This window comes from Euprymna scolopes, chromosome 22, assembly GCF_053919585.1.
Source record: "Euprymna scolopes isolate OS-2025 chromosome 22, ASM5391958v1, whole genome shotgun sequence".
Taxonomy (NCBI): Eukaryota; Metazoa; Mollusca; class Cephalopoda; order Sepiida; family Sepiolidae; genus Euprymna; species Euprymna scolopes.
This window is the reverse complement of record NC_136503.1, coordinates 42,298,947-42,326,641: the sequence shown is the minus strand read 5'-3', so window position 1 is coordinate 42,326,641 and position 27,695 is coordinate 42,298,947. Positions and strand designations below refer to the sequence as shown.

General features: G+C 30.9%; 1 protein-coding gene across 13 annotated transcripts in view; it reads left to right on the top strand.

Moving 5' to 3' along the window:
* Positions 1–27,695, top strand: part of LOC145243377 (uncharacterized) — a 158,086-nt gene that overhangs the window by 38,986 nt on the left and 91,405 nt on the right. For all 13 annotated transcript variants that reach the window (XM_080106211.1, XM_080106209.1, XM_080106206.1 and 10 more), the window contains exons 2-7: positions 12,624–12,799; positions 20,478–20,698; positions 21,771–21,928; positions 23,913–24,001; positions 26,288–26,519; positions 27,152–27,548. In XM_080106211.1, coding sequence (XP_079962337.1) covers positions 12,624–12,799; positions 20,478–20,698; positions 21,771–21,928; positions 23,913–24,001; positions 26,288–26,519; positions 27,152–27,548 — 1,273 coding nt within the window. The remainder of the gene's footprint in view (positions 1–12,623; positions 12,800–20,477; positions 20,699–21,770; positions 21,929–23,912; positions 24,002–26,287; positions 26,520–27,151; positions 27,549–27,695) is intronic.

Below are 27,695 nucleotides of genomic sequence, written 5' to 3'. Positions count from 1 at the left end.
TCCATTTTTATCACTTCCTTCCATGTTTTCCTTAGTCTGTTTGGGTGTGCTGACCCTACTACCTTTTTTTGTTTGTTTGTTTTACAACTGCTAACCCAGGAACTCCCATCCATTCTTTCAATGAGTCCATACCCCCTGGAGCCACCTTTTCTGCATACATTTTCTTTATACTGTACAGATTTAATTTTCCTCTGAGATCTCGGCTCTGACTCTGTTTTTAAGACTTGTATTACACATTCATCATCTCATTTCTCTCTATGCAATGCATATCCTCAACCCTCACTGGCCAAATTTTCATACATCATCACGTTGTGTACATATGTCTGATAGATTCTTCCCTTGGTTGACAGTGGTAATGCTCTGCTGGTTAGTAATGGCAAAAGTTCACTAAACTTACTCAATCTACTCCTAATTTTCGCTATCATGTTAGCACCTGCTTCACAATGGTATCACCAAGATAACATTTCTGAACAACCTCAATAACTATGCCATGTACATATATTTTTTCCCATATCTGAATTCACATTCATCCCTGTTATTGTACACAAACTGGTTGTTTTCTCTTAACCTACCTGCAATTCCACTTAGTAAACTTAGTCTTGGTTGATATTCAATAAAGAAATAAATTTATTGGAAAGTGTGGACTAGTTTCTTTTTTTTTTCTCCAAACATTTCATGTAAAATATTTAATTAAAATGTAAGGAGATATGTCATCCACATGCAATACTGTTTCGCTGTTTCAAAGCTCATCAGTGCGGCTAGACAGACAACTGCCTCAAGCCAGGATTGAAACCCAACCGCTCAAATGACAATCAAGGTTTCTCACCATTGTGCTATACGGCTGCTGCTGTGTGGGTAATGAAAATAACGATGCTTTGACATCATCCAAATGTGTACAATAACAGGGATAAATGTGAACTCAGATATGGAAAAAAATATGTGTACATGGCAAAAAGTAATTTGAGGTCTTGATAATATATATATATATATATATATATATATATATATATATATATTTGAGGTCTTGATAATATATATATATATTTGAGGTCTTGATAATATACATATATATATATATGTATATATATAATCAAGCGCTTAAATTACTTTTTGCATTTTTAAAAACATTAAAATAACTAGAATTTTCACATAAACTCAATAATTTAATGACCAAACAATGCTGTAAATAAATTTAACTTTTAAAATATTGTTTAAAAGAAATTTGTTGAAAAAAGCTGGCAAGATTTTTAAAATGGTGAAAGAAAAACAGTAAAAAGACTTGAATCTTTTTTAATTAAATAATTTTACTTTACACTAAATGTTTACTTTCATAAAAGTTTGTATTTTTTATTGGTTAATTCTGAATATTATTTCATTGTGTTGAATGCTTGTTTGTTTTTGTTTTCTTTTTGTAAAATAGCCATGTTTCAAACGTCCTATTTACATCTGACTGTTTTGGGTGGCCTTACTTTATATATTCTAGAAAAAATGTGACCCACTAAGGTCAGGTTGGATTGCTTGAATTAAGAATGAGTTTTCAAAGCTAATTAAATTTAAAGAATAAAGTCAAAATTTATAATCTCTCTCTTTATAGGTTAAATATTACTATTTGTTCATAATGAATTAGTCTAATTTTATAGTTTTATTTTTGACAGTTAATGAACTGTGATAGACACTAGATAAAGTAAGAGCTGTGTATCAAACCACGTACAGTGAGAGTGGATAAAAATGATTAGCATGTATTTTGTATGATTAAAATATATAGGAAAAAAGTTTTAAAGAAACAAATGTTGAATAATTCAGTTCTAGTTTAAGCTTTTTTTATTTTATTTTATATTCTTAAAATCATAAAATGTTTTACATAGTAAAACTACCTTTTGTAAAATCAACATATAATAAAGCTATTTTAATATTTTCCCATTCTCAACAAAACCAATCCTAAAACTTCAGTGCATTAAAAATACATTGGTTAAATTTATGAAAATCTTGACACACATAAATCTGAATGTTTTACATTTCTATAAATGTGAACATTTTTTTCTAAAGCCAGCATTAATCAAGCGCACAAGGTCTATATAAGCAATTTATGTATTTATTCAAAGTAGATTTTTTTTCCTCATCTTTTTATTGCATGGCTGCTGTTAATTAGAGCTAATATGTTTGAACATTTTATTTTATTTTTTCTCAAAATGAATGAAATAGTGACAAAAATAGGGTGTTCATTGTAAAACAAGTTTTCAATTTGATCTATTAAAAACTGTAACTACAAAGATGCAGCAAGTTTGTTTTGGTGAGAAATATTCCCAAGAATCAAGACTGAGTTGTAGTTATTCACTGATTAACTAATGACATTGAACTGAAACAGGACGTAATTTTTCATCAAAAAGAACCTGTTATCAAAATTTGAAGGGATCAAGTGATGGAAATTGATCCACTTGATATATAACTTGTGAGGAGTCAAGAGTTAATAGGATCAGAAATTGGTGTTTTCAGTCAGAAATCTATGATTTTAACAGGTGAGGAATGAGGAATCTTATATATATATGACAAAGAGTTGGGATATTGTAAACAATATATAATGGTAGTTACAAAATGGAATTCCATTTTGCTTAGAACTAATTTTAAAGTAACAAATACAATTAACTACAAATATAATGTGAGATCATAACCTGTGACTAACACTTAATATGCCTTAATATGTTTAGTTTAAAAATATTCAAACTAAGATTATATTGCTCAGGATTACATTTTTATTTCTAATCTAGAATTTCTTACATATTTATCACTTAGGTATTAATGGTAAAATTTATAATTAAAAACATTCATGAGATTCTCTTGAAAAGTTTCAGGTGTTAATCGAGAATAGATAATCATCTGAAAAAGAAATCTGCTGACTCTCCACAAAATTGCTTTCTCACATCTGGTATAAACTGTTACTTTTTGCATTCTCCCTCATTTGCTTCAGAATATTAATGACACCAATGAGTTAATTTAAAGTTCAAATTAAAGAGTATCAGACTTTTGAAAACACGTATTCAGATGCTCTTTAAAAAAAAATTTTTTAATAAGAATTGTATCACTTTTACTTTCTATATAGATATTATATGATTAATAAGATTATCACTCGTTAGATATTAAAATTAACTGATAAAAACAAATAATGATAATAATGTAAGACTTTTAAATTAGCAAATAGTTTGATATTTTGTTAAAAATCTCAATTATCAGTTCATTGTAGTTTAGATATTTTATATATAACCTTGTATTTGTATATTCAAACTAAAACCAAAAATGAAATTTCTTATGAGTTCAAATCCTATCAAATTTTCTGTTTAGTTACCTCCATTTTATTCAAGTTTGACACAAGGTTGATTTTGTTGATATATCACGCAAACAGCTTCTCCTAAAGTGACAATCTGTGCTGAAGAAATTGCCTTAGTTTATGAGGATTTCTTTGACTAGGGACAGAGACTATACTTGAATCCTAGCCAAAACGTCACAAGTTAGAAAAGCATTTCATCCAAGGCATGAAAATTGTTAAACAAAATGTTTTTACTATAGGCTTTAAAAATAAAGATACAAGATTCAGTTTGAAATTTATTTATCTCCAAAGTGCACTTTTATAAATTTTACAAAGTAAGGTATAAAAATTTAATTTAAATTGAATCAAAAAATTACCTTGGATTTATTTTATGTAATGTACATTCTGTTGCATGCACTTCAAAAAAAAAATTGTTGAAAATTTTATATCTATATCATTAATTGCTAGATGAAAGATAATGTTTTTAAATTGCAACAAAATGTACATTACATAAAATAAATCCAAGGTAATTTTTTGATTCAATTTAAATTAAATTTTTTATACCTTACTTTGTAAAATTTATAAAAGTGCACTTTGAAGATAAATAAATTTTATATTGAATCTTGTACCTTTATTTTTAAAGCCTATAGTAAAAACATTTTCTTAAACAATTTTCATGCCTTGGATGAAATGCTTTTCTAACTTGTATCTTATCTTTTTAAGATATTTTAAAAGTCTCCTCTCTATTTCAGTTTGTATTTCTCCTCACACCACAACTCATTTTTTGCAACTCTCTCTTTGTAATACAGGTCTGAATAATGAGACAATCTGGATTTTTTTTTTTAACAAAAACTTTAAAATAACTTTTTTAGATTAAATTTTTTTAAACTTCTTTCAGAATAGAAAATCTTTAAAATTTAATAAGGAACATATTTCAAAGAGGTTTCATTAACAAATATTCAGTACATAACGAGAAAAATACAGATGAAAGTTTCAAAAGGACTGTATAACTGGTTACAATCAATAGTAGTCCTTGCCAGCGAAAGTCTTTTAAATTCTATTATTTAAAACATTTTGTGTCCTACTCTTTCGCGCGAGGACTAATTTACACAGTAATACAGTTGGAAAATATATAAATCAGCATTTTCCCCTATTTGCATGGATAAAATGACACATTTTAAATTAATCACATATTATATATTGTTTTGTATTAAACAAAAGGATTCATTTTTACCATAAAATAGACTAACTAAACCAATTTGCTGCATTTTTTGGGGAGAGGGGGCTTAAAGTACATAAATTATTCAACAAATTGGAATAAACTTCAGTGATATTATAAACTATTAATTGTAGATACTTGGCATGCATTAATGTTGTTTTAATTTTTATACAGAAAATGAAGTGAAAATATTAGTTAAAAGGGAAATAACTTTGTATATTCTTCAATTGAAAATATTGATTATTCTTGCTGATTTCTTTGCTATAATTGCAACATCTTTCCATATTACCTGCTGTTGCCAGAACTACATAGTTTTGAAAAATTGACTGTAGCAATGTGTATTGTTATAGTGCCAATAACAAATGGAGATTAGTGACGCAAAATAAAACTGATATCAGTTCAAATGCTATTTAGGTCTAACTTTTAAAATCTCACAAGATAACTTTGCTATATATTATTTAATTAATTGGAATTCATTATTTAGATGAGCATTATTTATTGCGGACTATTATCTTTTGTTAGTTGTTGTTTCACAACGTTTCAGGAAGGCAGTAATTGTTGAGGATGCAATTAGGAGATTCCGAGTTCCTATCTCGTCACGATTACCACCTGACGAAGGCCAGAGGAATAGTTGACAGAAACATCATGAAACAACTAAAAAAGATGAGGATAATAGTCTGCAATAAATGAGTAACTTTGCTACATTGCTACACATTTTAAAATATCAAAACTTTAAAGACATTTAATGCAAGAAATAAAAATCATTTCTTTCAAGACAATACCCATAACCGGTCTGATAATCATATCAGTTGGTTCAATAACTTAAAGCGGGCATAATTTCTATGTGCTAATGGAGTATTTATTTTCATCATTTTCTGTGAAACAATATGTGAAAAAATAAAAATGACTTTTAACTTTCATTTTGTGTGTTGTAGTATTTTCAAACTTTATTGCTACATAATTTTTTAAAATATTGAATTTTCTTATATAATTATATTTTCTTTTTGTTTAATCAGTTTAAGAAATTGAGACTTTTCAACAATATCATGTCAATTTTAAAGTTAATTTTTAAGTCTAGACATTTTTACGGGGTCTCTTGCTTAATGTTATTAGTAACTTTTAACAGTAATTTAGGTTCCCATATGCCAATCCCAAACATGAACTCTGGAAGTATGGCCACAAGTTATCATTTTGATTTGATACATAAGAATGATCATTATGGACAAATTTGAAAACTATTATTGAGAATATTTGTAAATTTAACACTTAAAAGTGAGCTAGTAGCAAGGCCAATAGTAAGTAGAGGTATAAGCACATAAAGAGTTCTCTTCCGATACTTCATTTTAATGTTAAGTTACAATTATAGGTAAAAATCAAAGTGTAGTATCTGTTCTTCAGATGCTGCACTTCTATTTCTTGTTCTCTTTCGGTGGAGGAGAAATCCTTCACGACTGAGACAATTTTTATTTTTGTACCTTTTCTCCACGTTAAAAAACGACCCTGGTGTCTAACTCTGTCCCGTGGGGAGGCATAGTAAATAGGTACAATTATAGGTAAAAAAATGTTTAGCTACTCAAAAGCCAAATCATTAAAGCCTATTTTAATGCATATCTGAACTGGTTTAGCTTGTAGCCATGTCAGTGATCAGATGTGATAAAATCACCAACTATCATTACTGCAATAAATGATCAATATTTATTGATGAGAGGTTTTTTTTTCCTCACCAAGTACACACTAATTATAGGGTTAGTTCTATAAATTTTTCAAATAGCCATGTTCAAGATTGAAAAGATGTCTCAAAATATGTTAGTAGTTGTGTCTGTGATTGTGCATTAGAAGGATAATTAATGTATCCATACAAACTGATTGTCTGCTACTGATGATGTCATCAATGGATATGAGAGTATCATAAAAACTAAATCTTTATCAATAGAAAGAAAGTCCAAGTATATTATCCTAGAAAAGTTGTGGATTTTGAGGAATTTAGGTGAATTATGCATCAATGTTAGCTTTCTCAAAGTTTTCTGAATTTTAAAATCAGCTAATGAAAGTCTCTCAGTGATTAGAAGCAGATTTCGAAATTTGCCAAAGATAAATACTTTTTCTGTCTGCAACAAAGACAATTATTTATTATTAAGGACCCCCCCCCCACACACACACACACTCACAGGTCAACAAAATGTAGTAGGAATTTCTAGGAGTAGGTCCTCCTACATTCAGATCCCAGGGTTAGGCAAGTCGGAACATACACTACACTTCGATCATGAAGATAAGTGCAAAGTAGTGTTGAGTCCTACAAATATACTTTAAATAACTACCAACAGATAAGATTATATGTAGATCTGGTTTCTAAATTGAATCTGATTTGATTTTTTTTAGTCTATTTTAACTTTTCTATAATCATTTGAAACAAATTAAAACTTGGTATACATATAACCGTGCAGATAATCACATAGTTCATAAATTATTAAACTTTTAACATCATACTACTTATTGAATTTCAATGAGTGTGTATTATATTCTTATTTGCAATGTGTTTCATTGAGGATATAATACTTGCACACACTTCTGACAATACACAAGATAATTTTTGTATGCTCATAAACAGTTGGAAGAAGTGTAATAGACTTGGCATGCTATGTTAAATTTCTATACTATTGATTCTCTTTTAATAATTTTTTTGGAAAAGATATGGATCTCCATAATCCATAAGTTCTCTGAAATAAAATAATAGGTTAGACTAGACTTTCAAGCCATCGTAGGGCAACTAAACTATGACTAAAACTCTAAATACCTTTGACCAAGCAAATCAGTGTCATGTGGTACATCATGCGCATGTATGGTTATTTGACTGTCAGAATGAGTTGTGTACTCGAAAATGCAAAATCCATATTAATTCATGTGTAATGCTCATCCAACAATTTGAACAATCATTTTTGTGATCAACTGCCATAACATGGATTACCTTTAGCATTTTATATCACTGCTTTTTATGATACTTTTAAGTATTTCTATATAGATGAAAATGTTTTAAGGATATTTTAATTTTTATGTTTTCTCTTTTTGTGCATTATTCCATTAAAATAAACTTGAGCAGTTTGTTTTATATCAAGACATAAATTAGGTTCATAAACCAGTCTAGTTGAGATTATGAAAACGAGTAAATTATGGTTAAATTTCTTTCAATCTCAAGTTTCAGTATTTTATTTATGTTATGGATTTAAACAAAATTTAACTCTTTTTATGAATGTACACTTCTTTCTTTTGTGTTCAGGCTACTTCAGGTTAGGTCAGTGATATAAGAAACTTGTGGTGTTTTTCATATGTATTGTGCCCGATAGTCTCAATGCATATAAAGATTTAAAAAAAAAAAAAGGGGGCTATTTGTCAACATCTGTATGTTTTTACATGGTTCAATTTTTATTTTTTTATTTAATTGATTTACTATTGAAAGAAAAATTAAGTTAATTTTTATTGTACTATAAATCATAAAAAGATCTGTTTAGATGAAACTTGTATTAACGAATATTAATTTTTGTGTTGTTTTAACATATCTTTTCTCCTTTTTGTTTCTCTTTTGAATAATAAGATTATACTAAATGGATAGGCTAATTTGATGTAATAATTATTGATCCCTCTCACAAAGGAGGGATTGGACCTACTAATTCATTCTCATTTGTTTGTCCGTTTGTTCGCATTTTTTTTTTTTTTATAACCACGCCTGCCTGGCCTTCGGGCCAAGATCACAGTGTAGTTCTGTTCTGATGCGTCACCTTAAATTAAGTCCTTGGTTAATGTAGGGGAAACCCTTCATACTGAGACAATGACTTTTTTCTTTTTTTTTTGTACTGGCAGTGCTTTTTTTTTTTTTTTTTTTTTTAGGGAGCTGGTTTCCTCCCATGCCCACATTAAAAATAACCTTGTGTCTAATTTACTTTTGTGGGGAAGCAAATAAAAAACCATGTCTTGGATATTTTTTAATTTTGCACAATCCTGAATCATGGTGAAAGTAATTTTTTTTTTTTTTTTTTTTTCCACTCATGGAGGGGGACCTTGCATGCTCAGTTTGTTCCTTTCATTATAGTTATTTTTCATTTACCACAATAAGACATTACGTTTTTGTAAGGATTTTTTGTTTGTTTGAAGCCTGCATTTTTAGATATATGCTGTAAATATTGGTTTCTGGACCAATATTACCAGACATCAAATTCCTAATAAACTTGGAATGGTCATAATTCTATAGCCAATTCAGCTACCAAAATAAATTTGATGCCATTGTTTTCCAAAGATGCACATAAAATTTTTTTTAGATATAATGAAAATAAAACTTTAGTTTGGGGAAACATACTTAAATGTGAGTTCTCTGCTTTTCAGTGGAAATTCACTTTATTTTAATCCAGAAAAGATAGATTTCTGCTTGAATTGCTGGAACCTATGATTTTCCACTTGGTTGAAAATCTATTTGGCAGGATTTTATTTCCCTTTCTTTCTATCCCTTACTTCATCTTTTTTTGTTATTTTTTATTTTACCTTCCTTTTCCATCTTATGATAGTTCTCTCCAAAAATTAATTTTGCTGTTTAGACTGACTTTAAACGATTCATGATAAGGGAGTATATGAAAGTTGCTTTAGAATGGCCTAGTGCCTCATTTATTTCTGTATTTTTCATAAATAAATTTTTCAAAGAATTACTATTTTCTTTGCTTCCCCGACACATGCAAGTCTTTCTTGTTTTTAGTTGTTTTTTGCAGAAAGAGTATGGATTCGTTTTTGTTTTTGTTCCATTGCTTACTCGCACCCTTGTGTACTATAAAAAAGAAAGATAAGTTAAGGTATTTTTGCTTTAAAAAGAAAAATTCTTAGTGTCTGGATGACCATGCATTATCCAACTCAAAATTGAGGAATCTATCTGCATCTTTTTATTAATAGTTAACACACTTTAAAAGAAAATGTCAATGTTAATTATAAGTTACATGGAATTAGTAATACCAAAGGACGTATAGTTTAGTGCTGGACAAAGCACATTTGCAACTTAATCTGACAGTCATAGTTTTCAAATCAATAATAAATAGATTTCTGTTACATCAATCAATATAAAACTTATATACTGATTCAGAATAAAATTATCTTTAAAATGGTATTTTAATATTTCTTTTGTAATTTATATATTCCAAGAAATTGCTATTTAATTCCGCCTATTAACAATGAAACACACTGGCATGGCATGTCTGTGAGCAGTCGATGACTTTTCGGACCCACGCATTTTAGGTCTGTTCATATAAATACTAGACATAGAACTTCTACTAGTTGATGACATTTCATATTTTTAAAACAATAAGAGAAAAGAATCGTCTATATCACGGAATTTGAACAAAACACGTGCAACTTTCCAGTCAGAAGTCATCTTGAAATTGAGGCTTTCTAGTACAAAAATAAAGCAAGATAGAAACTTTGTTCAAATGGTATGTAATATCTAATATATTTATTTCTTTGTTATAAAATTTGAAAAAAATTGGTTACGAAATGATAGCGAGCATCAATGTTTTTTTTTTTTTTTTTTTTTTTTTAGTGCTGTCATGCATAAATTGGTTGAGTTTCAAGATTAGAAATAGTAAGGTTATAAATTAAAGTTACTTTTGTCTATTGGGATAAAAATAGTCATTTAATCTGGAGGAGAACATGTATTTTAATGTCTCAGAAAACAACTCGATAGCCTGAGTGTAGATTTGCAAAGACTAGCACACATAATCAATGGATGTCACAGTAGTGAACTCTCTTATGACAATGCTCTCTAGTCATCTTGGCTACATTCCAACACTCCTCAAAGTTCTTTGATGCTAATTTTATATCACACTATTCTGTTCAATCCTTCAATAAGTTCAGTGGGTGATATATTACCATGAGACTTCTTCTCTTTAGCACATCCTTAGATCTCTGATTTTGAAATCATCTATTTCTATGGTCCTGTCTTTTTATTTTGGAATTCACTAGTCATTCAATCCTATAGTCAGATCATTGCAGTAACAATTAAAGAATCATTGCAAATACAAACTTTGTTTCAAATACTTTCATGTTGCTGATGTTGTCATTCAACTAGATTTTTGTTTGAGTAGATTATTGTGCAATGAGTTATAAAGTGCAGTACAATTGGGAATTGATTTTCCATTTGGACAATCAATCAATTGCCTTATGATTTATAATTCAATATAAGTTCAGTGCAAATCATTAATCTTGACAAAAATGTATATACCAAACTTGGTGGTGATCAGCAAGAGTCTGGACAGGTGATTGGAACTGACCCATAAGATTGACCAGTTGTGAGTATTGCTCATCGATCTACTCTTGAGGTGACGGAATGAGGAGATGCTTAGAATTCTCTGAAAATCAAATGAGAAAGAGAAAGAAAGGCAGAGACTATCACTGTTGGTCAGGGAGAAAAGGATATACACTACTATATATGTTCTATGAAAAAGAATGTTTGATAAAACCAAATGCTTAATAAAGCAGCTAGACACTCAGTTGAATTGGTTGAGACAGCACTGAAAGGAAGATCATTCTACTCTTATAATTTCTTTCTACCAGGAAATGGCAAAATCTTAAATTGTGTCTAAAATAATATCTGGACTCATCAATGCTCATGGATATATAAATAAAACATTATATATATTAACCTTTATCCTCGAGTGGTCTCCAGGCTTTGATAAGTGGTGACTCCTTTGTAAAAAAAAAAATAGAAAACACATGTATATTAACCCCAACAAATTTATTTGTCGGTTTGACTTCCCTTTTTTCTCCCCGTGTCTGAGAGTTGGAAGTTCTGCTATGTCGTCCAGGTACAGTGTTCATTCACCGGTGCTTTTCAACTTCTCATTGAAGCAGTCAGTGTGTCTTTTCTGTGGGCTGGTTTTTACTAAATTCTTTGATTTCAGTATCCTGGAATAAACACGTTAGAGTTTTCTCTCTTGTGATTTAGAGGTAGGCATTCTCACAAAGTTGTTAACATGTTATCGAAGTGATACATTCAACTCCTTCGAGTGGAAAGCTTTGGAGAAATGCACAACACACTCTTATAAAACACTATAAAATCAATGGTATTGGTAGTAATTTATCATTGTGATGGTATTATAATAGATCCCTTGTAATCTCCATTTTATGGATGGCTATATAATTTTAAAAGGCTTTGGAAAAACGAAATGGTCCATGAATGTTTCTTGCTACCTGTAAAATGGTTAATATAACAAAATTCTCATGTTATTTGGTTCTTTTAAGAATGCAATTTCATTTTGTTGCAATTGTTTTAAGAAATTTAATTTAAAAAAAAAACCCTCAACCTTAGCTTTCTGTTTAGTTCCAATATTTTCTATCAGAATAAAAGATATTTTAATTTTAGAAATGCTTCAATATTTAACAGATGTTTAAAAATTCTCTTGAATGTTAATTTATCTTTGGGTACTTGGGGGTGTTGGCTAGTATGGCAATTTTATTTTTAATATCTCAGTTTGTTTTTTGTTTTCATATCTGTTTCCTTTAGTTTTAATAGTATTTTTTATCTTCCTAAGAAAAACTTTTATGCCACTATTTAAAGAGTTATTTAACTTTTTGATTCAATCATTCTATTATTTAAGGAGTGAATTGTTGAAACTAAACTTCTAGTATTATTTTCTGACAGTTAACTTCTTAAAACATTGGTTATGATGAAAATTAAAGATTTATGAATAATAAAACTTTGAATTTCCGTTCTAATTTTCAATCCCTTTATTTTGATGTTTTTTGGTGATGGTGAGAATCATACAACAAAATGTTTGACAAAAGATACACAGTTTGAAATAACCATACACATGTAATTTTTATTTTGTTAAGTAATTTATGGATTATTTTTTTTAATATTGAACAATTTACTCTAAAATGACATTAAAAAGTGATAAGATTTTTTAAAGTAATATATATATATATATATATATATATATATATATATATATATATATAATATATACGTGTGTGTGTGTTTATTTGATTCCTTTAGTTTTTACTTCTACCACTTTTTTTAATTTAATTTTAATGTTTTATTTATTTATTTTTTATTTATTTTTTTTTTTTTTTCAGGATAAAAAATGGAACAAAAGTGAAAGACAACGGTTTCGAGAAGAAGCTGAGATGTTGAAAGGTCTACAACATCCAAATATTGTGCGGTTTTATGATTCTTGGGAAGAAACAAATACTCGAAATAGAAAAATTATTGTTCTGGTCACAGAACTTATGACTTCTGGAACATTAAAAACGTAAATATTTTTTTTGTCTTTTTATTAACTATGAATAATTAAAAATGAACTTTTGAACTGTTTCAAACTTTAAAAAGAATTTTGGCATTTATATTAAGATATTGAATTTTCCTACATTCACCATTTATCCTTTGGTAAGTAGTTGACCTGAAAGGAAAAGAAATAATCTGGTGTATTTAATAGCATTACCATTTTTGTGCATACCTCAGTATGCCATACTTAAAGACAGAAGTTGTGAGTTCAAGTCTGACCAGAGGTATAATTATTTTACTTTAATTTGGTTTGAAAATGACATTTCAAATATTCAGTAGTTTGTTTGTTTATTTTCTGTAATCTATTTAATTTGCGGAAATTAGAATTCCAGGCAATGTCAAGTAGCCCTGTTAGTACATATTATATATGTGACTTGTGTTAGTATTTGTTATCCATGTCATAGAGAAAAAGTGTGTAGGTTGAACGAAAAAATAGTGAAATGTCAGTTTAGAGACCGCATAAAGGAATTTTCGATTACCTGATTCACTTTTTAGAAGTGTGAAAGAACAATGAAAGGAGTCGAAAGATATTGTTGGAGGTAAGACGGAAGGGGTGATATGATGGTGGAATGAGGAACTTGAGAAGTGTATCAAAGAAAAACGGAAACAATGGAGCCAGTAGATAAAAGGTTTAGTGAATAAGAAAATACATTTGGTGGCAAAGGAGCAAGAAGAGCAATATACAAAACCAAGAAGGGGGCTGAACAAGTTAAATTTTCCAATATATCGATTGGATGACCAACAGAATGGAGTATTCATGATAGCTAAACAAATAGAAAAAGTAAAAATGGATATTGTTGGAGAGAAGTGCATTCAAAATAACAATAGTGTGTGTTGGCAACAAAATGAATGGGACAAGAATGATGTTTGGAAATGCCATCATGAGAGATTATTGAATACTGGGTTTCTATGGAGCTGACAAAAACTAGAAGTTGTAGAAGTCATATCGGGGGTGCCGGTTATTAGAATTAAGAAAGATAAAGGTAAAAACTAAGAGATCCCTCAGGTGTTGTTGCTGAAATGTCGAATGCTGCAGATGAAGCAGATATTAAGATGATCACATACTTAACAAATCCGATCATGATAGAAAAGGTTATTCTGAAAGACTGGGAATTTAGACAATTGTCAACTGAATATAGTACAGTATCAATGCTATATTTATTCTGAGACAAATGCCAGAGAAATTTCTTAGAAGAACTTTTATTTTGCTATTGTGGATCTGGAGAAAGATTTTGACAGTATGCCAAGCAATGTTTGGTAGTCATTGCATGAATTAAGGGTAAATGAGTGGTTAGTGAAAGTTATTCAAGAGATCTGCAGAAATACTTGAAATCTTGTTAGAAATAACTATACATTTACTGACAGCTTTAGGACTTTGTACTGTGTTCGTTGATTTTTTGTTTGTGTCTTGGAAGCGTTGTCTAAGGTGTTCAATATGAAATGTTCAGAAGAGATGCTGTGTATGTTGTGATTTGGTACTTGTCTGTGAAACAAGGAAGGTTTAGTTTTAAAATTCCAAACTTTGCTATTGGAAGTAAAGGGCTGAATACAAGTGATGATTAGTGGTTGTACTGGAAAGAGAAAAACTGCGATGTTCAGCTTGTGATAACTTAATCTTCTGTAGTATGTGCAAGCATTGGGTACACAAGAAGTGCAATAAAATTACAGGTAGTGAACAACCAGTTTATGTGCAAGAAGTATAAGAACAAAGACAAATGCAAACTCTGATATGGATAAAATATATGTGGATGTCAAAGCTATAGAAGTTGTTCAGATATTTTGTTACTTTGATGATACGATTGGAGCGCAGGATGGAATAGATGCTAGTGTGATAGCTATAATTAGAAATGGACGGAGTAAATTGAGGAATTTTTGTCTATTACTAACCATTACTCCTTTCTACTACCACAGGAAGACTCTATCAGACATGTATGTAGTATGATGTATGGAAGTGAAAACTGGTCAGAGATGGAGAGAACCGAAACGATGAATGTGTAATACAAGTTTTAAAGACAAGATGAGACCTGAGAGCCCGGGGGAACATTAAATCTGAACAGTACAGGGATGTGCGTGCAGAATAGAAGATTTTGATGGTATAACTATATTAAGAGAATAGATAAGTTTCTAGCTTAGTAGATGTAGGACGGTTGAGGTAGCAGAGTCAGCTCACAGAGCAAAGAAAAATATGGGAAAAGGCGATAAGGGTGGACTTAAAAGAAAGATCGATTAAGACTTGGCTAGAAAGTAATTTTCTAAAATTAAATGCAGCACATGCTCTCATATAAACTAGGCATTAAACCGAATATGATGATTATTAAATATATAAATTTTTAACTGCTTTTACAAAAATCTTTGTCTCTAAAGTTTGCTAATCCATATTCTTGAGTGGCACTTGACCTTGTAAATTGGTGACTTAATACCAAAAACAACAAGAAGTATTTACTTGAAAATAGATGACATAATTAATGAATGGTATTTTTTGACAACTTTGGACAAAATAAAGCTCATTTTGTGATATCATCGCATTACTGCTGCTGCTTTTTAACAAACAAGTTCACAGCTTTTGACAACTACCATTCATGCTTTATGACCTCATCCATTTTATTTTAATAAAAATCATGAACAGCAAGCAAACAAGATAACATGGGTCATCTAGATAAATCACCAGGAAGGATCTCCCCTCCCCTCACTCTCTGGTTTAATGGATTACGTCACCATTTTGTGATCTCATTTATTGAACAAGATTATTCACCAATCTCTGTTTTGATGAATGACTTCAAGACAACAAAATTACAAACAATTCTATATGTTTATTTATTTATTTTTTTACATAGCACTCACCACTTAATAGATAATAATAATAAAGCTGAGTTAACATTTGTTTATCTTAGGCTTGTCTTTTCTTTTTTTTTTTTTTTTTTACATATTCTAATTTCATGTAATGCATGTTTTTTTAAAAAAAAACAAAAAACTTCCACTTTTAAATTTAATTGTTCTATCTTTTATTTGTAAATGTAATAGGTCCTCCAACATACCTCTCCATCGTACAGTATATTGATACTCTATGGCTGACTAGGATAGCTTTCGTACATTTATATCAGATCTACCTCTTCATTCCATGTTTAAAAAGAATGTCTTCCATAGTATCAGACCTGACAGAATGGTTAATTGTAAAAATTCCAGCAAAACCTAATGGCCAGCCGTGGTTCTCTCCAGAATGCGCAGCTGCTATTGCGTACAGAAATCACTATTTCCATTGCTTCCAACATAATAGATTTACTGAGACTAAAGCCGCTTTCATTACTGCCAACAACCACTGTAAAAGAGTAATAAAGAATTCAAAAGAATTGTATGCTCAGTTCATCAAGTCCAAAGTAGCTAAGCAGTGGCTTGGTTACCACCAATTTTGGCAAATAAAAAACAGGGTCCTGAATAGAAATGTGTGCTCTATCCCAACCATCATCAATGGACCTGAGGTAATCTCGTCAGCATCAAACAAAGCGAAACTCTTTGCAGCTAATTCTACCCTATGCGATTAGGGCTGCCAACTTCCCATATTTCCTCCTGTACCTGAAAACACATTATATGACTTAAAATATTGTTGCATTATGTTGCCAAGCTAATCAAAAACCTCAATTCCAGTAAATCAACTGGTCCTGATGGCATTCCTATTATCGTGCTCAAAAAGCTTCAACCAGAACTAGCTCTCATACTTACAAAGCTATTTAAGTGCTCCCATACTTACAAAGCTATTTAAATGTTGTCTTAAGGAGAATTGCTTCCCAACACCCTGGAAAACCTCATCAGTATGTCCCATATTTAAAAATTCAGGTGATTGATCATCTCCCTCTAAATACAGACCAATCAGTCTCCTGTGCGTCATGAGTAAGTTGCTAGAATCTGTTAAATAGAGAAGTAGTCAACCACCTTAGCAGAAATAACCTTCTCAGTGACATGCAATATGACTTCCGTTTTACTAGATCTCATAGGATTAGCGAATCTCTTGATGGAGGCTTCCTGTCTAGGGCAATTGCCCTTAACATATCAAAGGCCTTTGATAGGGTATGGCATAAAGGTCTACTCCACAAAATGTCCAGCTACGGTAAAGCTGGAAATATCTTTTCAATTATTAAATCATTTCTCTTTAATAGGTTCATAAGGATAGTGGTTGATGAGCAGAAATCAGTTCACAGTAGTAATGCTGGAGTCCCTCACGGGTTCATCTTGGGCCGAACTTTCTTCCTGATCTACATCAATGATCTCCCAAATAACATCCTAACATCATTTGTAGACATTTATCCCAATGACACTACCATCTATGGCAACACTTTAAAGGCAGTAAACAACCAAGTTCTCTCTGATTCTCTCTCCTCTGATCACGTGGTGCAATGGGGGAAAGACGTGGCTGGTTAATTTTAATGCATTTAAGACCAAGCTTCTATCTTTCCATCAACGTTCTGATCCCCATCTAGCATCAATCGAAATGAATGGCTCTCATCTTGGGGAAGGCTCCATGTCTTGACAAACTTATAGGTCTGACCTTTACTCCTTATCTGAGATGGAACATGTACATCAAATCTGTTGCAAGGGCTGCTGAGAAAATGTAGATATCCCACTGCTGATGCAATTCTCTACCTGTATAAGAGCCAAGTATGTCCAAGGATGGAGTACTGTTGCCACATCTGGGCAGGAGCTACTGGAGGCAGCTTATCCTGCCTTGACAGAGTTCAAAATAGACTTCATAGCCTAATGGGTGATGCCCTTTTCTCTTCCCGGCAACGTCTTCCCACAGAAGAGACGTCGCAAGCTTGTCTCTGCTTTATTGTTATTTTCATGGAGAGTGCTCGTTTTAGCTTCAGTCTATGGTCCCCCTATTCTGACTTTCACAAAAAACTTGTTTAACTGAAACCACTATCAATAACTTCCCCATTCTTTATCTGTGATTAAACCTGAACGTAGATTCTATGAACAAAGCTTCTTTCTTAGAACTGCACACCTGTGGAACTCAGTTGGAAAGTAGGAAAACGGAACAAACTACAATAAGTCCAGCATGAACAAATTCTTGAGGAGTCATCCCCTTAAGTAATCCAATTTACTAAATTTCCATTACTAACGATGACTGCGACATGTTCCCCTTGGTAACTGTACACTCATTAACCCTTATCCTCAAGTGGCCTCCAGGCCTTGATAAGTGGTGACTCCTTTGTAAAAAAAAAAAAAGGTACCTCAAATGACCCATCTCATATTAAATTTCTGGATATCACTTTCATCTCCTCATTGTATGGTTTTTGACCCCCCCCCCTCTCCACCAAGCACCACCGCTTTCATTGATTCACTTAGTGAATTTTGGGAAGGAACCCTTCATGCAATATTTTCAAGTGGTAGAATGATAAAAGTTCTTATTTATGGAAGATGGGACTTCTTACCCCACTGCTAAAAAACACACATCAAAATGGGATTTAAAAATTAATCCTATCAAACATCTCTGGACCACAATTAAACAAAAACCTGTGCAAAAACAATCAAAGTCCATTGTCAAATGTAGAATGTTTAAGATTACTATGAAGTAAATTCCTCAAGATAAGGTTCACAAAATGATCAGCAACATGCCTAAAAGTGTTCTTGCATTAAAAAACAGAGTATCAATTATTAGTAAATCAGTATTAGTACTTTATTCTAATACTTATATTAAAATAACAAAAATTTATGTAGTTGTCTGTGTATATATCGTACATAAAAAAAATTTTTCCCCCCTTTGCATTGGTGCTCAATCGCACTGGTGCCCTCTTGATTTAAATCAACAAACGTGACAAGCAGCAAAATCTCACACTCCTTCATCGTAAAAGTTCCAAAGTACCAGAAATAATGTCTACTCTATTTCTTCTCTCAAACTGCTAGGCTTTCGAATGTCTTCCTTGTCTCCTGCTTTTCTGAGTGTTTTTTACATTTTCACCCCCAAACAAAGCACATTACCACTTTGGGTGTATGGGGCTACTATCAGGAACATAAGCTACTGGGATACTATGTAGGGAGTTGGGCAGCAAGATGTCAGTTCACGTTACACTTGAACTTTTGCATGTCAGTACAGTTGAGGAAGCAGGGACCCGGAATGGAATTCCAAAGTCTAGTGGTTTTGGGAAAGAAACTACTGGAGTAGAAGGCTCTCTTACATCTAGGGATCTCAACTGTGAAGGAGTGGGATTTTGCTGTTTGTCAAGGGTATTTACGTCGTGGGGGCACAAGTGCTTGCAGTTCGTCGAAGCATTCACCATTAAAATACTTGTAGAACAGGCAGAGAGATGCAACATTTCATCAGTGGGACAGAGGCTGAAGTTTAGATGACAGTTTAGAACTTATCAGGTTGGAGACTCTCTTTTGGACCTTGTCTAGGAGCGAGAGACTAGTAGCAAATGCCCAAAATGACAACAATACTCCATACATGGGCGAATAGTGGCCTTATAGAGGTACAGGATACTTTCGGGCGTTAGTAGCTTTCTAGCACGTTAGAGAGAACCTACTTTCCTCGCAGCAGTCCTGGCAATGCTCTCAATGTAATTGTTCCAACTTGTGTTTCCTGTGAACGTTAGGCCGAGGAGTTTAAAAGAAGTATTTTCAGTTAATGAATCTTTGGCCACTGCTATTGGTGGTAGAGAAGGTTTCTTGTAATTATTGAACGAAACAAGCTTCTTGGCAGCATTGAATGTGACCATCCATTTTTGTCCTCATTCTACTACAGATTGGAGGTCATCCTCTAGTGTTTCTGACATTTCCCTAGATATGTATTTATTTGTTTTCCTGTCGTGCCTGTTATAGAGCGTGGTGTCATCAGCATAGATACCCATCTCGGAGGCAATTTTGTCAGGGAGATCATTTATGAATATTAGCAATAATACAGGTCCAAAGATAGACCCTTGAGGCACTCCCGCATTTATATCATATTGTTTAGATGTACGACCGTCAAGGACAACCTGAATTTTTCTCTTATCTAAGAAGGATATAAATTTAAATGTAATTCAAGGAGACATTTCGCTGCTCAACTCCCTACTTAGTGTCCTTGTAGGCATGGTCTCTAATACACAGTAACCCCTTACAAGTCAGTGGAAATTTATCTGGTTTGGGGATGAATAAGAGTAATTGAATAAAAAAAAAAAAAGAAACATAAATTTGATAAGTTATGGCTTTCTTGAACATTATATTGATCTTCATTAGAAAAGTAAATTTTAGTTTAGCTCACTGCATTTGATTTTTATATTCCGATCTAATTAATGTTTATTTTTTTTATTTTAAGTTAAATTATGAGAAAGTAGAAAGGATACTTACCAAGTCGCTGGTACTCTCACTTATCTCCTAACACTGTTACCAAAATTTCATAAGATACAAATTCTGAGATACACTGGAAAATATTATCTTCGTTAATTTCATGTGGCTCATAAACTATTTCAAAGAAATATATAAGGAGGACAAAAATCAAAATTACCTCAGTGAAAAAGGAAAAGGAGATCTCATCCTGAAGTAATACAATCATATATTGCTTATCTGTCTATAGTTAGGCAATTTATTAAATTCATTTTTTGTACAAGTTTATTCTAGAAATTACAACAAATTTGCAAATTGTAAAAACTTGTTTCATTTTCTTTTTCTTGCAGATACATTAAGAGGTTCAAAAAAATTAATATAAAGGTGTTAAAGAATTGGTGTCGACAAATTCTCAAAGGACTATTGTTTCTTCATACAAGAACACCACCAGTAATTCATCGGGATCTTAAATGTGATAATATATTCATAACAGGGACAACTGGATCAGTGAAAATTGGAGATTTAGGATTGGCCACATTGAAAAACAAGTCCTTTGCCAAAAGTGTGATAGGTAAGTATTCTTGATATTTTATATATGCTTATCTGAAGTTTCCTTATTAACAGTAATTGTTTATATGAAAAGTAATTTTGAATTTTGTCTGCCTTTTTTTTTTTTTTTTTTTTTTTTTTTTTTTTTTTTCTATGGAATAAATTCCTATTTCAGATTTTGGTTGATGGAAATTGATTTGCCAACCATGAAATATTTAAAATCTTTCAAAGTTTACCTTTTTTCCCCCACTCCCTCTTCCTTCACTTGTATACCATGTATAGATTCCATGTGGATACTAGTGTGCACACAGCTTGTGATCAGCAGAAATCTTGATAATGCGACCTACAAATATTTAACAGGTTCTAACACTGGGGTAAATAGACATTAAGCATTCTGCTATTTTTCTTTTTTTGTTCATCTTTTATATTTTCTTTAGAAGATCAATTAAGCTTCATGCTTCCAGGTGTCTTGAATTCTATCCATATTTGTTGATCAGTATATGGATTAAAAAAAACAAAACGAAAGAAGGTCTGTATGTTTAAATTTTTTGCAATCTCATGTAAGTTGTTGGATAAAGATGACTTTCTTTGCAATGCTTACAAGAATGTCTATATTAAAGTGAACCTGAGTTCATTTCCTGCCATCACAAGCCCTGTGTCATTCTGCTTAGTTTAGTTTGCAACGCTCCAGCTGGCAGTTCACATGGGTGAGTTAAAACCTACAGTTTCCAATTTTCATTTCGATTTTTTTTTTTTTTTTTTTGCATTGCTCACAGTTACATCATTTTCTTGCTCTCAACATTTTCGTTCCTTGTTTCTTTCTGTTTCTACTAACTTCATTGTGTGACTGTAACTATGCAGTTCTTTCTGTTTTGAAACAGATTTTCCTGTTAACTTGATTGCAACAGTAGGTCATATATGCAGGTAAGAAGTGGGGGTCATTCTTAGCCATTGATTTAACCCTAGTGTTTATTCTTGGTCGACGGATGCCTGCTGGTCACACCTGTACTAATGACCTTGTATTCCCTCACGGTCTTTCCCTTTCTAGACTGCCGAGACAACATACAAAGACATCATCTTTGTATACTTTTAAGGTACACCTGAATTCATGGCACCGGAGATGTATGAAGAGCACTATGACGAATCCGTGGATGTTTATGCCTTTGGGATGTGCATGCTGGAGATGGCCACCTCGGAGTACCCTTACAAAGAATGTTCCAATGCGGCCCAGATATACAAGAGAGTCACAAGCGTGAGTTTTATTTAGCTTTTTATTTATTTTTATTTTTTTCTTAAAGCAGGTTGCAGTAAAGTCTAGCAAAAAAATCATTAAATGTTTTCTAACTAATAAATACTTGATTCGACTATATCGTGCCCTTCTTCCAAGAGTATTGTGCAATACAAAAATATTTTTTAAAATTATGTCTGTTAAATAATTTACCTAATGATTTCATTTGATCTTAATTTTATAAGGCCTTTTTTCTTTTTAAATTTTTAAAGCCAAAATTGACCTTAGTTTTCCCTTATCAAAAGTAGCAAGAAAATGTTATATTTATTGATTGAACTTAAAAAGATGTTGACTTTCAAAAAGAGAAGTTGCTTTTTCTTTTTTTCTTTTTTTTTCCTTTTTTTGACAAATTCACTTGAACATTAAAAATGATTGCATTTATGAAAATGGATTTTGAAATAAAATTTTTTTTTTTTTTTTTTTTACCTAAAGTTTATAATTTATGAAATTTGGCCTTTGCTGTATATTTTTAAAGTTTTATTAATCACTCTCAGAATTATTTCTTTGGCAGATTAGGTAACTGAATACCAATGAGATTGGTATCTTCACACAAGTGTTTCCTGCATTTCGTTCGGTAACGCCCTATAAGATTGCAGGGCTAAAATCTTTATATGATTTTCATTTTGCTAGTTAATCATTTTAAATGTGTATAATGTTTCATTTGAAGAAATTTTTCAGTATGGATTTTTTATATTTTTTTACCCAAATTGTTAGTTACGCTGTTATAATTTTTATTTTAAAAAAAAATGTTCGTTTAAAAAAAAATTTTTTTTTTTTTTTAGTTGAATTTGCTATTCTTGATTTTCTTTAATTATAAACTGTCCAAATATAAAGCAGGGAAAATGTGTATGCTGGTTTGAAGTTTCTTTTAAGAATCAAGCTACTTTGAAGTACAAAATGAAACTTGAATTCTGACTTGAAACTTATTGTGTGCATGTGTTATGTTGTCATGCTTGAAAGTTGTCTTTATATAAAACTATTGAGCTGAGGTTTTTGATGACGAGATAAAATATCAATTATTTGTAAGCATTAAAAGAAGCATTATTATTTGTGTGTAGTAAAAAAAAAAAAAAAAAAAAATGATAAATTTTGGTTTCATAAAAATATCTCAATTTATGCAATCACATTTCAATTCAGATTCAATAACGTTGAATTTTTCATTCACTTTTTCTATATGTTTGCCTTCATCACCTTTGTGAAGTACAGGATGAAATAACTGCTAAACGTTCTCTTTTTGTTGCATGCATTGTTTCAAGTTATACTCACACTTTCATTGATGACAGTTTTTAATTGAGACAAATTTATATTCTGTGGCTGATTTTATTTCTCATGCAAAAGTCACTTGACATATATTAATGAATTAAATTCCAACCAGCCACTTATTAAAAATGATTTCAAATGGACTATTTCTATCAAAAATAAAGATTAAATATTTTTTTAGATGAAAAGAAAATGAGGTATGTCCAAATTTTATTTCCTTTGTGGTTTTATATTTAGATTTACGTATATCTGCTAGAAATTTGAAGATTTTCTGTTGCTTTGTATGTTCATCAGAAAATAAAGCTGAAGTCCATTATTTGATTTACAAGTGGATTGTCGATTTTGATTACAATTGTTTAGTCATGATCACTCAATTTTGATAAGTTTAATGATTTCTTTTTGATTCAAAAATATTGAGCAAGTTTGCTGCATTGCCTACTTGTTATGTCACCATGCTGTTTTCTAGAAATTTTGTGTTTAATGACTTGAAAGATTGAGACGTTTTTGAATATATTTCAGATAATGGGATAGGAACATAATTCCTCTCTGCTCGTGAGAGTTGGTTTGTATGTCAGCTGCATTCTGATTGGTACTGCTTTTTTAAATTTTTTTTATTATTACCACTTCATAAACTAATGAAACTTCTTACGGACAATGATTTAAATTTATGCCTTATTTTTTCCAATAGGGAATTAGACCAGAAGCCATTGAGAAAGTTGAGAATGAAGAGATCAGAGAAATAATAGAACGTTCAATCCAAACAAAGAAAGATGACAGGTAGAATTTTTTTTTATGCACCTTTTCTTTATATTTTTGCATTATAAAATATATTTTTAATTTTTTTAGCTTTACGAACAAATATGTACTATTATTAAGTGTATTTTATTATATATACTGGCAAATAAGTGAAAATATTTAATAGTTTAAATATATCCTCTATTATTACTAAAAACAAAATCCTAAATGAACAAACTCGCCACAATTAATAACAGTTGACCCAACTCTTAATTCCTCCTCTCTTTTGCTTCTTTTTTCTGTTTCCCTCCTTGCCTTTTCATATCTTAGTAGGCTCTTTCCCCTCCTTCTCTTCACATTACCTGAACTTGTGCTAAGAAAATATGCTTAACCTACACTCCCACACCTTGCTTTCATATACTCCTCCACCAACACATTTTTTTTTCTTCTCTGTTCCTTGCTTATCTCATTCCATACACTAATCAGTTCATTTTTGTTGGAAATTTAATTTCCTTTAAACAAACTCTTAATAATAGTATATAGAATTTTTTTTGAAACTGCTACTTTAATTAGTATTTACATATTTCATTTATTTTAAGATCTTTTTAAATGGAAAGAGCTGTTTGAATTTATCAAATTTTAGAAATATCTGTGCCTAAACCTAAACGTAGATTCCATGAACAAAGCTTCTTTCTTAGAACTACACGCCTGTGGAATTGTCTTCCGTTTTCCGGCTGACTACAATATGGTTGTCTTCAAGTCTAACATAAACAAGTTCTTGATGAGCCGTTCCATATAAGTTAACAAATTTACCGAATTGATTTCTATATTGTCCAATTTCTACTGTACACTCTTTAACCCTTATCCTCGAGTGGCCTCTTGGCCTTGATAATGTATGTGTTGATGCCTGTGTAAAAAAATTTTGAAAAAGTCACATAATCCGACCAATCATCTCTAAAACTTAAACCTGGCAACAATTAAAAAATAGTTTTATACTTAATCGCTATAATCACATTGGCTAATGTATACTCATTAACCCTTATCCTCGAGAACTCCTGTGTCAAAAAAAATAAATAAATAAATAAATTGTTTCCCCATGTAAGCATTGTTGAATTGGAATTTATAAGTTTAAAAGCCAGTAAACGCAGAATTTTTTTTTTTCTCAATAAACATTTAAAACTTAGTTTTGGCTATATGTCATCATCAGGCATGAAAACAGTTTGTGTTTTTCCTTTTACTGCCTTGTAGCATAGTGTCACTAGAAAGATAAAGTTTGTTTAGTCTTTAATATTTTTTCAATTGTTAAAATTCAGAGGATCTGTGGCTCATTTGAAATGTATTAGGTATTTTTTCTCATACATGTAAGCACTATCTAAACTTGAATTGGAATTCTTTAGTTAGAAGCCTATACAATGTAGAATTTTAAAATGTATATCATGTTAACTGAATTATAAAAGAAATATTTGTAATTTTGTACACAATGCTTGGTATCAGTGGATGTCTATTTTTTTTTTAATTATTTTTCTACTGTGAAAATTGTTATATTACTTTCAGTGAAAATGTTAAAAAAGTATTATACATAGAAACATCTTTTATATAAAATTATTTTTTGTACTAGTTATTTGCATTTCAGCCATTTTCTTATAGAAATTTATTAAAGCAAGCATTTAAATACAACAATTTAATCATTGTAGTTTTTATTTTTGTATAATATTTAGAATCCTCTGTGATTATTTAGATTTTTTTTTTTTTTTTTTTTTTTTTTAGAAAATTATGTAACATAACCTATTTACTCTTGTAAGCATCATTTTCTTTTGTATAAATAATGAACATTGTACATCAGTAGCAGATATTAATAACACTGCATTATTTGGACTACTGTTTTCAAACATTTTAGATGATGTAACCTCCAACCTTCTTCAGGTGTATCTTGTCGAACTTTGAGAATCTACGCAGAATTTCAAACAAAACCCTTTATTTAATCTAGGGAGTGGGTAGCATAGTCTCATTCCATCAGCCATAAATAATTCACAATTTTATTTTGAGTGCCATGCGCACTGAGGATTGAATCTTCAACCTCCAGAAAATTGTCACTTACAAGTGAATTTTACCTAGTACTTAATCTATTACGCTATGGGTCCTCATCTCAAAACCTCACAAACATGAATGTTTCAATGAAACTAAATGTCTACATTGATATTGCTACATTTGTCTTTAATTAAGCAAATGCATTTTTTCATCTCAAGAAAATGTACTTTTCATCTATATTGATTGTAGAAACTTGCATCTGAAAAACAATGGTTTCTAAAAAAAAATTTATTTTTTTAGGTATATGGTGAAAGAACTGCTTCAGTTGGATTTTTTCCTTGAAGACACTGGCTTGAAAGTTGAACTGGTTTCCTGGTATGAAGATGAAAATGCTGAAAATGACCAGGTCATTCAGCTCCGTCTTCGAGTAGTCGATCCAAAAAAACGAAAAGATAAACATAAAGAAAATGAAGCAATTCAATTTGATTTTGATTTGAAAAAAGATAATCCTGAAAATGTTGCCAAGGAGATGGTAAGTGAATTCATTTTAACTTTATATTCCTCTGATTTTTTTTTTTCTAAATTTCATGTTTTTATTATTAATCTTATGTTAATGTGAGCTTATAATTTTTTAAAAGTACAATTTTTTTTTATTTTGTTAGTATTATAGAATTTACATAAAATGGACAATATTTTATATTTAATAAGTGAAATAAGATATATAGTCTACCAAATGCTGTATTATTTAATTTGAAAAACATATATTTTCGTTTTGTTACCCTTATAATATCCTTATTTTGATTTGAAAAGTAATAGCATTTTTATTCAAATAGTTTCTCTGAGGCCATGTTTTCCTGGAGTCAGTTATTTTAACATAAATCCAAAAATTTACAATCATATGCAATAAAATTACAAAAGCTTTCATTTTTACTTGAGAAAGTGTCAACATTGTACTTCTTAATCCAGAATAATGGTAATCAGAATAAGTAATCTCTGATCTACTAGCCTGCAGTGACATTATAGCTACTTCCATTGAATTGCAAAATCAAGTGTTATTTATAAATTTTCCTGGTTTTTAACCATTTTAATTTATTATTGACTTATTCAAGTATGCTATATTAGAATTGAATCAACGTTTAAATGCTTTCTATATTTGCTTAAAAGGTGAAATCAGGATTTTTACAAGAAGAGGAGATTCGAATTGTATCAAAACAAATTAGAGACAGGATTACACAAGCCTCACGTGATAATGACCGGAAGATAGCAGAGGCTCAACAAAAGGCATCTGAACAGAATCAAGGAAGTGCAAGTGGCCAAGATGGGCAACAAACATCCGCTGCATCTCAAATGCAACAGCAGACGGCACAGACCCCTCAAACAACACAACAACAAACACCAACTCCACAACAACAGTCTCAAGGTGCCCCCACAAACCAGCAACAACAGCAGCAGCCTTCCACACCACAGCAACAGCCACAACAAACAGCAGCTGGTGCTGGGACCATTGATGGGAACAGAGTTAACTTATCCCAACAGGCTAGTCAGTTGGATCATGAATCTGGTAATTTATTTTGTTTTGTTTTATTCTCATTTTTATGTTTTTATAATAGAACTAAGAAATATTTTTGTATTGATCTACTTGATAGTTTCAATGATATCTTTGTGTTTACATATGTAAGCGTAGATTAAAATGAAGGTTTCCTCAACA